This window comes from Eriocheir sinensis, unplaced genomic scaffold (genome assembly GCF_024679095.1).
Source record: "Eriocheir sinensis breed Jianghai 21 unplaced genomic scaffold, ASM2467909v1 Scaffold712, whole genome shotgun sequence".
In the NCBI taxonomy this organism is placed as follows: Eukaryota; Metazoa; Arthropoda; class Malacostraca; order Decapoda; family Varunidae; genus Eriocheir; species Eriocheir sinensis.
In genome coordinates, this window is record NW_026112068.1 from 193509 (window position 1) to 207500 (window position 13992).

The following is a 13992-nucleotide window of genomic DNA, read 5'->3' on the forward strand; positions in this document are numbered from 1 at the left end:
ACGCGCTGACCCCGCCAAATTTACCATAGTGCCTCCCCCAAGTATATTAATGATCTTACGTAGGGACGAACTATAAATTAATGACTATAAAAATACAATAATAGAGCTCATAACCGTAAAGCTAAAGGACATTTTAAATACACGAATATTCCAGGAAAGAACCGACGCGCTGACCCCGCCAAATTTACCATTGTGCCTCCCCCAAGTGTATTAATGGTCTTACGCAGGGACGAACTATAAATTAATGACTATAAAAATACAATAATATAGCTCATAACCGTAAAGCTAAAGGACATTTAAAATACACGAATATTCTAGAGCCAACCACCGAGTTGACCTTTTTGAGGCTAAATGAAACCTCAATTTTGGCTTTTTGTCAAGCGTTTGGCCTAAATCAATTCACTTTGGCCAAAAATACCTGATCGGGCACAATTTTGCCTTTTTTTTCATAATGTCTGGGTCGGCATTCTTGAAAAACGCCTACGATTCTCATATCAGTTATGTCTACAGGACAAAAAACGATGTCAAATGCGCCTAATAAGTGTTTTTTCACGTTTATGTCAGAAATAAAATAAAACTACACTAGGAAAGGCCCATGACCCCTATGTAGGCCTTGTAAAACGTATGTGGGGAAAAGAGTTCTCGTCAAGGTGTTGAAATTGTCATTGTTACTTTGCACACCCCTAATGATCAAATTTTCTTTGCTAATTTATATATTCACTCAGGTGCTTTCCATGTTCAACATCTCCCTGACCGTATTTTGGAAGAACAGACTGTACTCATGGGTGATCTCAATGCTAGATGTAAAGAACTTGGTAGCCATCAGACCTCAAATGTGAATGGTATTAGATGGGAGGCGCTTCTTGACTCTACTGATGCAATTATGCTTACTGGTGATAGTGTTTAGACTCATGTGCAGGTTGGTAATTGCATGTGTACTCTTATTACTTTTCTTATTCTTCACTTTCATTATTTACTTCTTTTCATTTTTTGTGTGTATGTGTGTGCGTGCGTGCGTGTATGTGTTGGCTTATTATTCCATTCGTATACGTGACCAGTCTTGCTTTTTTTGTTTTTCCCTTCCTAGCCGTCTTGATGATCGAGTGCATTAAGTGTAAGGGGATTTTTTTTTCTTTTACCTCCTCAGGAATATTATCAGTATTTACATTCTAATTTCTTTTAACTAACCTCAACATGTTTTATTTTTGTACAATGGAGATTTTTATTTTTTGCAACTAGCCTATATAGTCAGGGCTTTGTCTGCAAGCCCAGCCATTCCCCTTTGTTGTATTTTACAACAATAAATATTTCAATTCAATTCAATGTTACTCTTCGTTTTGGAGCCTTCTGATTAATGTAGAATCATTTAAGTTTAAGGACAGACCACCTAGTCTGGACCATGGGGTCTGTGTGGTCTGATTTTGTATGTAAATCTCTCTCTCTCTCTCTCTCTCTCTCTCTCTCTCTCTCTCTCTCTCTCTCTCACACACACACACACACACACACACACACACTCTCTCTCTCTCTCTTTAAACATGGGGGAACTAATATATTTTGACTTATTCCTGTGGAGGATATGTCTCTCTCATCCTTACCTGTATCTTTTATCTTGACTTCTTACTTAATTTTCTAAGACGGACTTAATAATATATCTAGTAGGAATTAAAGAAAGAATTGAAGTTCTCACACCTCCAGATACTTAATCATAGCTCATAACATTCTCTCTCTTCTTCTTATTATTATTTTTCACTAGACAAGCATAAGAAAGATTGAGTATCTAATGCTGTCAAAATACAGATTGATAATCATTCTTCACTTTGACAATCATTCCTATTTTTAATTCCGCTTACTTTTCCAAGGTACCTTTATTCTTGACATGAGTACTAATTACAAGGTGCGTACAAACTGAAACACCCAACTGTATTGCTATAAAACAAAAATTGGATAAAAGGCCCTTCCCTTGACCCTCAGCAAAGTCTTGTTGAAGGGTTTCAGTGGACATTCCTGCGGTACCAGAACCTTGCCCGGTAGTCATCTGAGCAGGTGATGAAGGCCGGCGAGCAGGGTGAGTGGACCATGTGTCGCACAGGGCCATTGTGACCTGGGGAGAGGGTAAGACAGTGAGACAATGGACTATGAGACCCCTCAAGACCTAACCCTACCTTGTACACCTTAGCTGCTGATATATTCCATCATCGGGGAACTAACTGGAGATATTCTACTAAAACTGATTTTAGTGTTATCCAACTTCCTGAAATTCAATTCAATGAGCATGCTCTTTAAAATTACCCTTGGCCTGCTTCCTAACTTTGAAAAGAAGAGGCCTCTGCACAACATTCCTCCACCATTATGGCAACTTATGCAATACTACAACTAATCTTACACACTCAAAAGCTTAAATAAAGGTATAATGGCCCATGGTCAGAACACTTACATAGGAAGAAGGATGATGTTAAGCTTATCAACCCTGAGTGCCCAGGTGAAAGTGAGACCCGTCCCCGTCAGCTCCCTACCTGACCCTCAAACACCCATGACTCACCGAGGGACAGCAGGTTCTTCCTCTGGGCGTTGCGAGCGTCCCAGGCACAGAGGGAGGTGGTGGCCTCGTCCGGGAACATGACAAAGTCTTCGGTGTGGTTGAACATGGCGTGTGCGCTGTGCTCCTGCCGGCCTGAGGAACAAGGGGTAAGAAAAAATGGCTTCTTGCATGCAAAACTTTATCTTATCTTAAAATCAATCCCACAAAGTTATATGTTTAGTTGGGCAATACATTTACCATTCTAGAAAAGAATGCATGTGAAAGTCAATCCCCTAAACTTGAGCCTAAGATGGTTATTCAATATTTATGTGGATGGTGTTATTAGAGAAATGGAGGGCAAAGTTGGAGAAGTTGGAGTAAGAATGTTTGATGAGGGAAGGAAGTGGGTGCTGAATTTGATACTGTTTGCTGATGACACGGTGCTCATTGCAGACAATTAAAGTGACCTACAAAATTTAGTCAGTGTTTTTGATAGTGTCTGTAACAGGAGAAAGCTGAAAGTAAATGTCAACAAAAGTAAAGTGATGGTTTGTGAGCGAAGTAGAAGTGAGGTTGTAGATTTTGTATGCCCATAGAGTGGGAATTGAATGTGAAAAAGAATGCAAAATAATTTTGAATGGTGAAGAAATGGAGGAGATCAATGAGTTTAAGTACCTTGGATCAGTTATGTGTAAGCATGGTGGTACAGAGGGAGAGAAAAGAGAAAGGGCATTGCAAGGAAGAAGGGTGATAGGGTCTTCGGGACGAATCATGAATGGCAGAAGTGTGAGCATGTAGGTAAAGAGGGATTTGAGAAATACAATAATAGTACCAACCCTCACATATGCAAGTGAAACGTGGGCCTGGAATGAAAGTCTGAGGTCTAGAGTGCAGGCAGTGGAAATGAGTCATTTGAGGAGTGCTTGTGGTGTGAGTAGAATGGATGGAATGAGTAATGAAAGTGTGTACAAGTCTTTTGGAATGTGTCACAGGAGTGAAGGGAAGAAGTGTGGAGTGGTGGAAGAAGTGAAGCGACAGACTTTTAAGTGGTTTGGCCACATGGAGCGAATGGAGGAGAGTAAGATGACCAGAAGGGTGTATGTGAGTGAGATAGAGGGAGGGAATGCTAGAGGATGACCTCCAGTGAAATGGAGGGATAGGGTGCAAGAGTATGTTAGGGAGAGGAGGGAAAGATCTTTGAGAAACTTTGAGCAGGCAAGGAGGGAGTGTCTGGATAGAGAAAGTTGGAAGCTCTTCTGCCGTGGCCATCCCCTGGTGGGAGCTCCTAGAAGCAGGTGTCGATGAAATGATGATGATGAAGAATTGGACTTTTATTATGTGGTATGCAAACTGTGTTGAACAAGGTGTTGCTGCATCAAAAAAATGATTGACTATGGCATGGGCTGTGCTCCAGGTGGGGTGCTAACTGGGGGACCACCAAGTTGGTGGTCCCCCGAGGAGCAAAATATCTGGTGGAGGCAAACAGAGGGTTTACTGAAGGTTGGCCTGGACTAGATAAGCAGGTGGTTGGTGGTCCACACTCACCCACTGAGCTGGCATCAGTGTAGGCAATGAGGCATCGGCCTGTTGACAGCTCCCACAACTTGACAATGCTGTCCAGACCCGACGACAGGATGTACTGGGAAAAAGGGATGACTATCAGTATTTTTCTTATTAATTTTTCATTATTCATGGCATTTCTACAAATAGGCAGTGAAACCAAGGGCTTGACAAAGAAACTAATCTGCAAAATGTCATTCCCACAAAGACAAGTCCAGCCCCCTCACCAAAAGAAATGATTTAAACATGAGGTATCTTGATCATTCATTCATGAAAGCCTTGAAGTCACTGGAAGAAAACTGAACCACTGAAAACTTTAAAACAACGGTAAACTTGATCACTATGAAGTCCAGCCCCAAGGATAATAAGTATCGTTAGGGTGACAGTAGGCATCAGTGTGTCTATGCCCATTACCAGGGAGCTGAAAGGTTTCTAAGGAAATAGTAGAAAGATTACCGCAGCACTTCAGCCAAATGGGAAGAACATCAAAGACTCACAATGCACTTGCCTCAGAGTCAACAGTTACTGTCAAAATCATCAGTCTACCTTACTCCAAACTCTTAACATGGCAGCAGCCCCTCTATGCAATGCAGGGCTTCTCTTCTCCCTCACCAGTTCGTCTCCCACTCCCGTCTTTGCCTTCCTCAGCCTCCATTCCCCTTCTGCAGCATGCGACTTGGCAAGCAAGAAGAGGCTACTGAGCCATAAGTTCAAAGTAGGGTGTCCACAACTCAACAAACTAAACCAAATGCTGAGTCACTAGGAGGCTGATATATTACCTCCACAGTCCTGTATCATCATCATCATCTGTTTAATGTCAGGTTTTTCCATAATCTCTCATGAAGTTAGACGGTCAACATACACTTCCAACTATTACTATCCATTGCCTCAGCCTCTCCAGTGCCTAATGCTGCCAAATGTTCTTAAAAGCAGCAGTTTCGTATGTGTTATTATACTTCACTTAGTCCACCCCCTTTGCTTATGAGACAGATCCCCTTCTAAAAAGTCGGCTCCATTAACACTTGCTGTAATTCCTCTGGACTTGGCATTTCCTAGGCATAATAATAACTACTCCATCCCTGGCCAAGAGATAAGTCACAGCATTAACCAGAGCAGGAGGGAGACAAGTGGTGGAGACTGTTGGGAAAGGCAGTGGATTAGTAATGACTGACGGAGATGATGAAGTGTTGACATACCTTACATGTCTTACTAGGGGTTGAATTTATGCCTCAGCTGAACCTACTAGCTTTGACGGGATTGACTTTTTATATATATATATACTGGTTGGTATTATAAGACATTTTCACTTTTCACACCAACTATTTCTAAAGGTCAAAGAGGGGATCAATCGAGATCTAATGAGTGTTTCTTTAGGTTCAAAAGAAGAAGGGTCACACAACCACCAGGGTCATAAATCTACTTCTGGAAATGCCCAAAACTCCTATGAAAGCCTTGTCAAATATGTGAACTTTGGCGACGAAATGTTTAGTAATATGGCCCAGTATATGAAGTGGTGTGTTTGAAATGACTACTCAAACTCAGCACACTACCTTTAAAGAGGCGTCCACACTCCCCGTGGCCACTAAACTCCCGTCCATGGAGAAGGCTGCGGCACGACACTTGTCCTTGTGGGAGGTGACATGGGCGGTCTCATACATGGCTGGCTCGGGGGCGCTGGTCTGGGGTTCCGTTTCGTACTCCAAGTGAGATGGAAAAAAAAGAAAAGAGGGAAGAAAATATAAAATCAATCAACTACACAATTCAGGAACAAAATATATGTAAGAAAATGTCTTTCACCAGCTCAAGGAAATGGGCAGTGGCCTTAATACACTCTCAGGCCCTTGCTCAATGCCATGGACAGGGGGCAGCGGGAAGCTCAGAGGCCAGGTGATGCTGATAACAGATGTGCAGACTGAGTTTGTATTTTTTGGATCACTGTTTCAGGGTGTCAGTCCTACAATGTCAAAGGATTGGCCTCGACTGTATTGTACCTAGTATGATGTTTAGATACCATTATAGTGCACAGACTTATTTATTAGAGCTAATCTAATCTATGTTCAATTAGTATAAGTGCTTGCATAATGGAGTAGTTTAGAGTGATGTATCATACATAAGCATAAGCCTCAATAAAATGTATCCTTTCAAACATTTATTTTACATGAAGAAACTCAAATACACATTCTCTCTCTCTCTCTCTCTCTCTCTCTCTCTCTCTGCTGTGTTATCTTGCAGTATTTGGCTCCCTAATGCATCAGTGCTAGACTTGATAATCACAAGCCACTATACCATGTTCGTGCTGCAGTCCAATGGTGATTATGTTCATGAGCCGGTCTGAAGGGGAGACGGCCGTGGCTTCTTGGTCCACAATGACGGCCAGCTCCTGTGCGAAGTTCTGGTGGCCATCGTAGAACAGCTGGCTGAGGCAAACAGGGGATGTAAATATAATAATATCAATACTGCCTTTGGCACTAAAAAAAATATATTCTGAAAACAGAGACTGAGGAAATGCATTTGCCACCAGAAGAAACTAAAGACAAAAAACTTGTGAAAAGACTAAGAGAAAAGAATAAAAGCAAGCATAATCAGCTTCCCGTTCATCCTCGTTTCTCTTGGAGCAGGGAGTTTGTTTTGCATCTCTGCGGTGAATTTGAACTCCAGTTTGTGTGTTTTGTGAGGGTGAGGCAAGTAGTTAGTGGTAGCTGTGGTGACCAGGCCACAGACAAGCAAAAAGTATCCCAAACTGTCTCCAAGGTGGCTCAGGAGTGGCCTGAAGACCCTTGGGCAGTATTACTAAACATTTTGTTGTCCAAATTCACCTATTTGACAAGGCTTATGTAGGAGTTTTGGGAATTTCCCACAGTAGCTTTATGACCCTGGTGGCAGTTTGACCCTTCTTCTGTACCATGAACCTAAAGAAACACTCATTAGAACCCGACTGACCCAATCTTTGACCTTTAGAAATAGCTGATGTGGTCACATGCCAGAGAGAGACAGGAGGGGAAGGAATTATAGAAGGGAACAGACCCCAGGAGACGGGACACAACATCTGTGGTCATATGCCGGAGAGAGACAGAAGGGGAAGGAATTATAGAAGAAGGGAACAGACCCCAGGAGACGGGACACAACATCTGTGGTCATATGCCGGAGAGACAGAAGGGGAAGGAATTATAGGAGAAGGAACAGACCCCAGGAGACGGACACAACATCTGTGGTCATATGCCGGAGAGAGACAGAAGGGGAAGGAATTATAGAAGAAGGGAACAGACCCCAGGAGACGGGACACAACATCTGTGGTCATATGCCGGAGAGAGACAGAAGGGGAAGGAATTATAGAAGAAGGGAACAGACCCCAGGAGACGGGACACAACATCTGTGGTCATATGCCGGAGAGAGACAGAAGGGGAAGGAATTATAGGAGAAGGGAACAGACCCCAGGAGACGGGACACAACATCTGTGGTCATATGCCGGAGAGAGACAGAAGGGGAAGGAATTATAGAAGGGAACAGACCCCAGGAGACGGGACACAACATTTGTGGTCATATGCCAGAGAGAGACAGATGGGGAAGGAATTATAAGAGAAGGGAACAGACCCCAGGAGACGGGACACAACATCTGTGGTCATATGCCGGAGAGAGACAGGAGGGGAAGGAATTATAGAAGAAGGGAACAGACCCCAGGAGACGGGACACAACATCTGTGGTCATATGCCGGAGAGGGACAGAAGGGGAAGGAATTATAGGAGAAGGGAACAGACCCCAGGAGACGGGACACAACATCTGTGGTCATATGCCGGAGAGAGACAGAAGGGGAAGGAATTATAGAAGAAGGGAACAGACCCCAGGAGACGGGACACAACATTTGTGGTCATATGCCAGAGAGAGACAGATGGGGAAGGAACTATAGGAGAAGGGAACAGACCCCAGGAGACGGGACACAACATCTGTGGTCATATGCCGGAGAGGGACAGGAGGGGAAGGAATCATAGGAGAAGGGAACAGACCCCAGGAGACGGGACACAACATCTGTGGTCATATGCCGGAGAGAGACAGAAGGGGAAGGAACTATAGGAGAAGGGAACAGACCCCAGGAGACGGGACACAACATCTGTGGTCATATGCCGGAGAGAGACAGAAGGGGGAGGAATTATAGGAGAAGGGAACAGACCCCAGGAGACGGGACGCAACATCTGTGGTCATATGCCGGAGAGAGACAGAAGGGAAAGGAATTATAGGAGAATGGAACAGACCCCAGGAGACGGGACACAACATCTGTGGTCATATGCCGGAGAGAGACAGAAGGGGAAGGAATTATAGGAGAAGGGAACAGACCCCAGGAGACGGGACACAACCCCCGATTAATACCTGGTACCCATTCACTGCTGGGTGGCAAGGGGCGTAGGGTATCGGAAAAGCCACCCAGATTTTTCCGCTCCAGGAATCGAACCCGGGCTCTCTCAGGAGGAGGAGTAGGAGGAAGGAAGGGAGAGGAGGAGGATGAGGAAGAGAGATAAGGAAGAGGAGGAAGGGAGAGAGATTAAACAGAAAAGAAGGAAGAAAAAATGAAAGGCATACAATTTAGAAGCACAAGCAAGCTATGGCCATATTACAAGCTCTCTTGCTTAATAAATATTGCTGGAAATGACCTCAAGGGAATGGGCAAGGAAGGGAGGTTGAAGATACCCTAAACTTAACAAAACCTGACAAAAAACAAACAGTTACTATATGGATTGACTCAGAAAATTCATATATGCTTCCTTACTAGTGAGACTTTCAATACAACTAAGTGAGGTCATTCTTTGTTGATTCATACTGTAAAGTGCTGGCTATCATGTCCTTGAAGATACCGTAAACTTAACCTAACATAACCTATCAAAACCGCAAACAGTTACTATAGGCCTTGACTCAGAAAATTCATATATGCTACCTTACTAACGAGACTTTCTATACAACTAAGTGAGGTCATTCTTTGTTGATTCATACTGTAAAGTGCTGGCTATCATGTGTTTGAAGATACCCTAAACTTAACCTAACATAACGTATCAAAACCCCAAACAGTTACTATAGGTCTTGACTCAGAAAATTCATATATGCTTCCTTACTAACGAGACTTTCTATACAACTAAGTGAGGTCATTCTTTGTTGATTTATACTGTAAAGTGCTGGCTATCATGTGTTTGAAGACACCCTAAACTTAACCTAACATAACCTATCAAAACCGCAAACAGTTACTATAGGTCTTGACTCAGAAAATTCATATATGCTTCCTTACTAATGAGACTTTCTATACAACTAAGTGAGGTCATTCTTTGTTGATTTATACTGTAAAGTGCTGGCTATCATGTGTTTGAAGATACCCTAAACTTAACCTAACATAACCTATCAAAACCACTAACAGTTACTATAGGTCTTGTCTCAGAAAATTCATATATGCTTCCTTACTAATGAGACTTTCAATACAACTAAGTGAGGTCATTCTTTGTTGATTTATACTGTAAAGTGCTGGCTATCATGTGTTTGAAGATACCCTAAACTTAACCTAACATAACCTATCAAAACCCGAAACAGTTATTATATGGATTGACTCAGAAAATTCATATATGCTTCCTTACTAATGAGACTTTCTATACAACTAAGTGAGGTCATTCTTTGTTGATATATACTGTAAAGTACTGACTATCATGTGTTTGAAGATACCCTAAACTTAACCTAACATAACCTATCAAAACCCCAAACAATTACTATAGGTCTTGTCTCAGAAAATTCATAAATGCTTCCTTACTAATGAGACTTTCAATACAACTAAGTGAGGTCTTTCTTTGTTGATATATACTGTAAAGTGCTGGCTATCGTGTGTTTGAAGATACCCTAAACTTAACCTAACATAACCTATCAAAACCCCACACAGTTACTATAGGTCTTGACTCAGAAAATTCATATATGCTTCCTTACTAATGAGACTTTCTATAGAACTAAGTGAGGTCATTCTTTGTTGATATATACTGTAAAGTGCTGGCTATCATGTGTTTGAAGATACCCTAAACTTAACCTAACATAACCTATCAAAACCCCAAACAGTTACTATATATGGATTAACTCAGAAAATTCATATATGCTTCCTTACTAATGAGACTTTCAATACAACTATGTGAGGTCATTCTTTGTTGATATATACTGTAAAATGCTGGCTATCATCTGTTTGAAGATACCCTAAACTTAACCTAACATAACCTATCAAAACCCAAAAGTTACTATATATGGATTGACTCAGAAAATTCATAAATGCTTCCTTACTAATGAGACTTTCTATACAACTAAGTGAGGTCATTCTTTGATGATTTATACTGTAAAGTGCTGGCTGTCATGTGTTTGAAGATACCCTAAACTTAACCTAACATAACCTATCAAAACCCCAAACAGTTACTATATGGATTGATTCAGAAAATTCATATATGCTTCCTTACTAGTGAGACTTTCTATAGAACTAAGTGAGGTCATTCTTTGTTGATATATACTGTAAAATGCTGGCTATCATGTGTTTGAAGACACCCTAAACTTAACCTAACATAACCTATCAAAACCCCAAACAGTTACTATAGGTCTTGACTCAGAAAATTCATATATGATTCCTTACTAATGAGACTTTCTATACAACTATGTGAGGTCATTCATTGTTGATTTATACTGTAAAGTGCTGGCTATCATGTGTTTGAAGATACCCTAAACTTAACCTAACATAACCTATCAAAACCACTAACAGTTACTATAGGTCTTGTCTCAGAAAATTCATATATGCTTCCTTACTAATGAGACTTTCAATACAACTAAGTGAGGTCATTCTTTGTTGATTCATACTGTAAAGTGCTGGCTATCATGTGTTTGAAGATACCCTAAACTTAACCTAACATAACCTATCAAAACCCGAAACAGTTATTATATGGATTGACTCAGAAAATTCATATATGCTTCCTTACTAATGAGACTTTCTATACAACTAAGTGAGGTCATTCTTTGTTGATATATACTGTAAAGTGCTGGCTATCATGTGTTTGAAGATACCCTAAACTTAACCTAACATAACCTATCAAAACCCCAAACAGTTACTACAGGTCTTGACTCAGAAAATTCATATATGATTCCTTACTAATGAGACTTTCTATACAACTATGTGAGGTCATTCATTGTTGATTTATACTGTAAAGTGCTGGCTATCATGTGTTTGAAGATACCCTAAACTTAACCTAACATAACCTATCAAAACAAAAAACAGTTACTATAGGTCTTGTCTCAGAAAATTCATATATGCTTCCTTACTAATGAGACTTTCAATACAACTAAGTGAGGTCATTCTTTGTTGATTCATACTGTAAAGTGCTGGCTATCATGTGTTTGAAGATACCCTAAACTTAACCTAACATAACCTATCAAAACCCCAAACAGTTACTATAGGTCTTGACTCAGAAAATTCATATATGCTTCCTTACTAATGAGACTTTCTACACAACTAAGTGAGGTCATTCTCTGTTGATTTATACTGTAAAGTGCTGGCTATCATGTGTTTGAAGATACCCTAAACTTAACCTAACATAACCTATCAAAACCCCAAACAGTTACTATATGGATTAACTCAGAAAATTCATATATGCTTCCTTACTAATGAGACTTTCTATACAACTAAGTGAGGTCATTCTTTGTTGATTTATACTGTAAAGTGCTGGCTATCATGTGTTTGAAGATACCCTAAACTTAACCTAACATAACCTATCAAAACCCCAAACAGTTACTATAGGTCTTGACTCAGAAAATTCATATATGCTTCCTTACTAATGAGACTTTCTATACAACTAAGTGAGGTCATTCTTTGTTGATTTATACTGTAAAGTGCTGGCTATCATGTGTTTGAAGATACCCTAAACTTAACCTAACATAACCTATCAAAACCCCAAACAGTTACTATAGGTCTTGACTCAGAAAATTCATATATGCTTCCTTACTAATGAGACTTTCAATACAACTAAGTGAGGTCATTCTTTGTTGATTTATACTGTAAAGTGCTGGCTATCATGTGTTTGAAGATACCCTAAACTTAACCTAACATAACCTATCAAAACCCCAAACAGTTACTATAGGTCTTGACTCAGAAAATTCATATATGCTTCCTTAGTAATGAGACTTTCTATACAACTAAGTGAGGTCATTCTTTGTTGATTTATACTGTAAAGTGCTGGCTATCATGTGTTTGAAGATACCCTAAACTTAACCTAACCTAACCTATCAAAACCCCCTATTACTAAACCAAAGCTTGCCTATATCTCTCCTAAATCTATACTTTTTTTTTTATTTAAATCCATTACTGCGAGTTCTATCCTGCTGTTGGCTAATTCTCAGTACTTTACTTATATCGCCTTTGTTGTAACCCTTGACCCATTTGAATACTTCTATCAGATCTCCCCGCAAGAAGAGTTCCATGATAACACAGTTGCCTCCATAATACTTTTTTAAATGCAGAAGAAACACTTTAAATTTAAATGACAAGAAGATTTATAGGAGACACAGTGCGGTGTGATGGCTGTGAAACTGACAAGGAAAATCTTCATCACTTTTTACTGTATTGTGAAAACCTAAAAGAAATAACACAGAAATATAAGACATCTGATCACCCTTAGAAAGAAAATTGGCTGGGATAACTCCTCTTCAGTGACACCATTGGTAAAAACTTATTGAAAAAAGCTCTGAGTGAACTTTGGAAAACAAGGATAAAGAATAGAAAACAAAAAAAGCAGGGGGGCCGTTGCAAAGGCTGACCCCAGGAACATCAACAGGGGGAGATGAAGAGAAAGAGAAACGGATTCATTCTTCCCCTTTTCACTGTCTTCTACTTAACTACAGTCCACTTTAGCCACTTGGAAGGGTGAATTGATCTTCTAGCTAACTTTTCGAAGGCACAGTAGGCGTATAGAGGCTCTAGAATAGGAGAAAATAGGGAATATACAAGAACATTTTTTGAGGGCCATTACTCAGACCACCTCACTCAAAATGGCGTCTTCTTATATATAGACTTTTACGGTGTTTTACGTAGTTACAGTCCACTTTAGCCACTTGGAAGGGTGAATTAATCTTCTAGCTAACTTTTCGTAGGCCCAGTAGGCGTCTAGAGACCCTAGAATAGGAGAAAATAGGGAATATACAAGAACATTTTTTGACAGCCATTACTCAGACTACCTCAAACTCAAAATGGCTCCTTCTTATATATCCATTTTTACGGTGTTTGACGTAGTTACAGTCCACTTGAGCCACTTGGAAGGGTGGATTAGTCTTCTAGCTAACTTTTCGTAGGCCCAGTAGGCGTCTAGAGGCCCTAGAATAGGAGAAAATAGGGAATATACAAGAACATTTTTTTGAGCCATTACTCAGACCACTTCAAACTCAAAATGGCTCCTTTTTATATATCAATTTTGACGGTGTTTGACGCAACTACATTCCACTTGAGCCACTTGGAAGGGTGAATTAATCTTCTAGCTAACTTTTCGTAGGCACAGTAGGCGTCTAGATTCCTTAGAATAGGAGAAAATAAGAAAAATACGAGAGCAATTTTTTCCTACCTCGACCAGTGCCCCGCCATGTTGTCTGTGGACAGTTACCTAAACGCCTATTTCTCACCCCTTTTTTTTTCAGACGTCTTCAAACGCCTAATAAACGTTCAAACATTACAAAGAAAATAATTAGAGACGAAAAATAGTCATTAGAAGCCTCTAGACGTGTTAATTATTAGGTAAACGTACATAGAGTTAGGCCTTGGGGTCGTATGCCAGCTAGGGAATTACATTATTTAGCCCCATAATTATTTTTTTAGACCTATTGTAAGGCCTGTATGGGGGTAATTATATATGGGGATAGTTATTGAACCTTCTGTGAGG

At 40.5% G+C, this 13992-nt stretch overlaps 1 protein-coding gene and 1 long non-coding RNA gene across 4 annotated transcripts; one reads left to right on the top strand and one right to left on the bottom strand.

The window, feature by feature from the left end:
• Positions 1-1680: 1680 nt before the first annotated feature.
• Positions 1681-13709, bottom strand: LOC126994070 (cleavage stimulation factor subunit 1-like). Of its 3 annotated transcripts, none has more exons than XR_007748787.1 (6): positions 13678-13709; positions 6365-6495; positions 5629-5775; positions 4064-4157; positions 2540-2671; positions 1681-2101 (listed from the first exon to the last, which is right to left on the bottom strand). XR_007748787.1 is itself a non-coding variant. In XM_050853312.1 (6 exons), exons 2-6 carry the CDS (start codon positions 6365-6367, stop codon positions 1992-1994), a joined length of 468 nt encoding a protein of 155 aa, XP_050709269.1. In that variant the 5' UTR covers positions 6368-6495; positions 13678-13709; the 3' UTR covers positions 1681-1991. The 3 variants fall into 3 exon arrangements, 2 of the variants coding, with proteins under 2 accessions (XP_050709269.1, XP_050709268.1); XM_050853312.1 differs by having other exon boundaries at positions 5629-5757; XM_050853311.1 differs by lacking the exon at positions 13678-13709 and having other exon boundaries at positions 6365-6501.
• LOC126994071 (uncharacterized) lies at positions 9018-13271 on the top strand. The gene is made up of 3 exons (XR_007748788.1): positions 9018-9716; positions 10057-11184; positions 11865-13271. It is a non-coding gene; the product is annotated as an uncharacterized LOC126994071 (long non-coding RNA).
• Positions 13710-13992: the final 283 nt, after the last annotated feature.

Coding starts and splice junctions, on each gene's coding strand:
- LOC126994070 (XM_050853311.1), bottom strand. Junction 2,672..4,063: donor CACTGATGCCAGCTCAGTGG/GTGAGTGTGGAC, acceptor CTTGTTCCTCAG/GCCGGCAGGAGCACAGCGCA. Junction 2,102..2,539: donor GAAGAACCTGCTGTCCCTCG/GTGAGTCATGGG, acceptor CCCTCTCCCCAG/GTCACAATGGCCCTGTGCGA.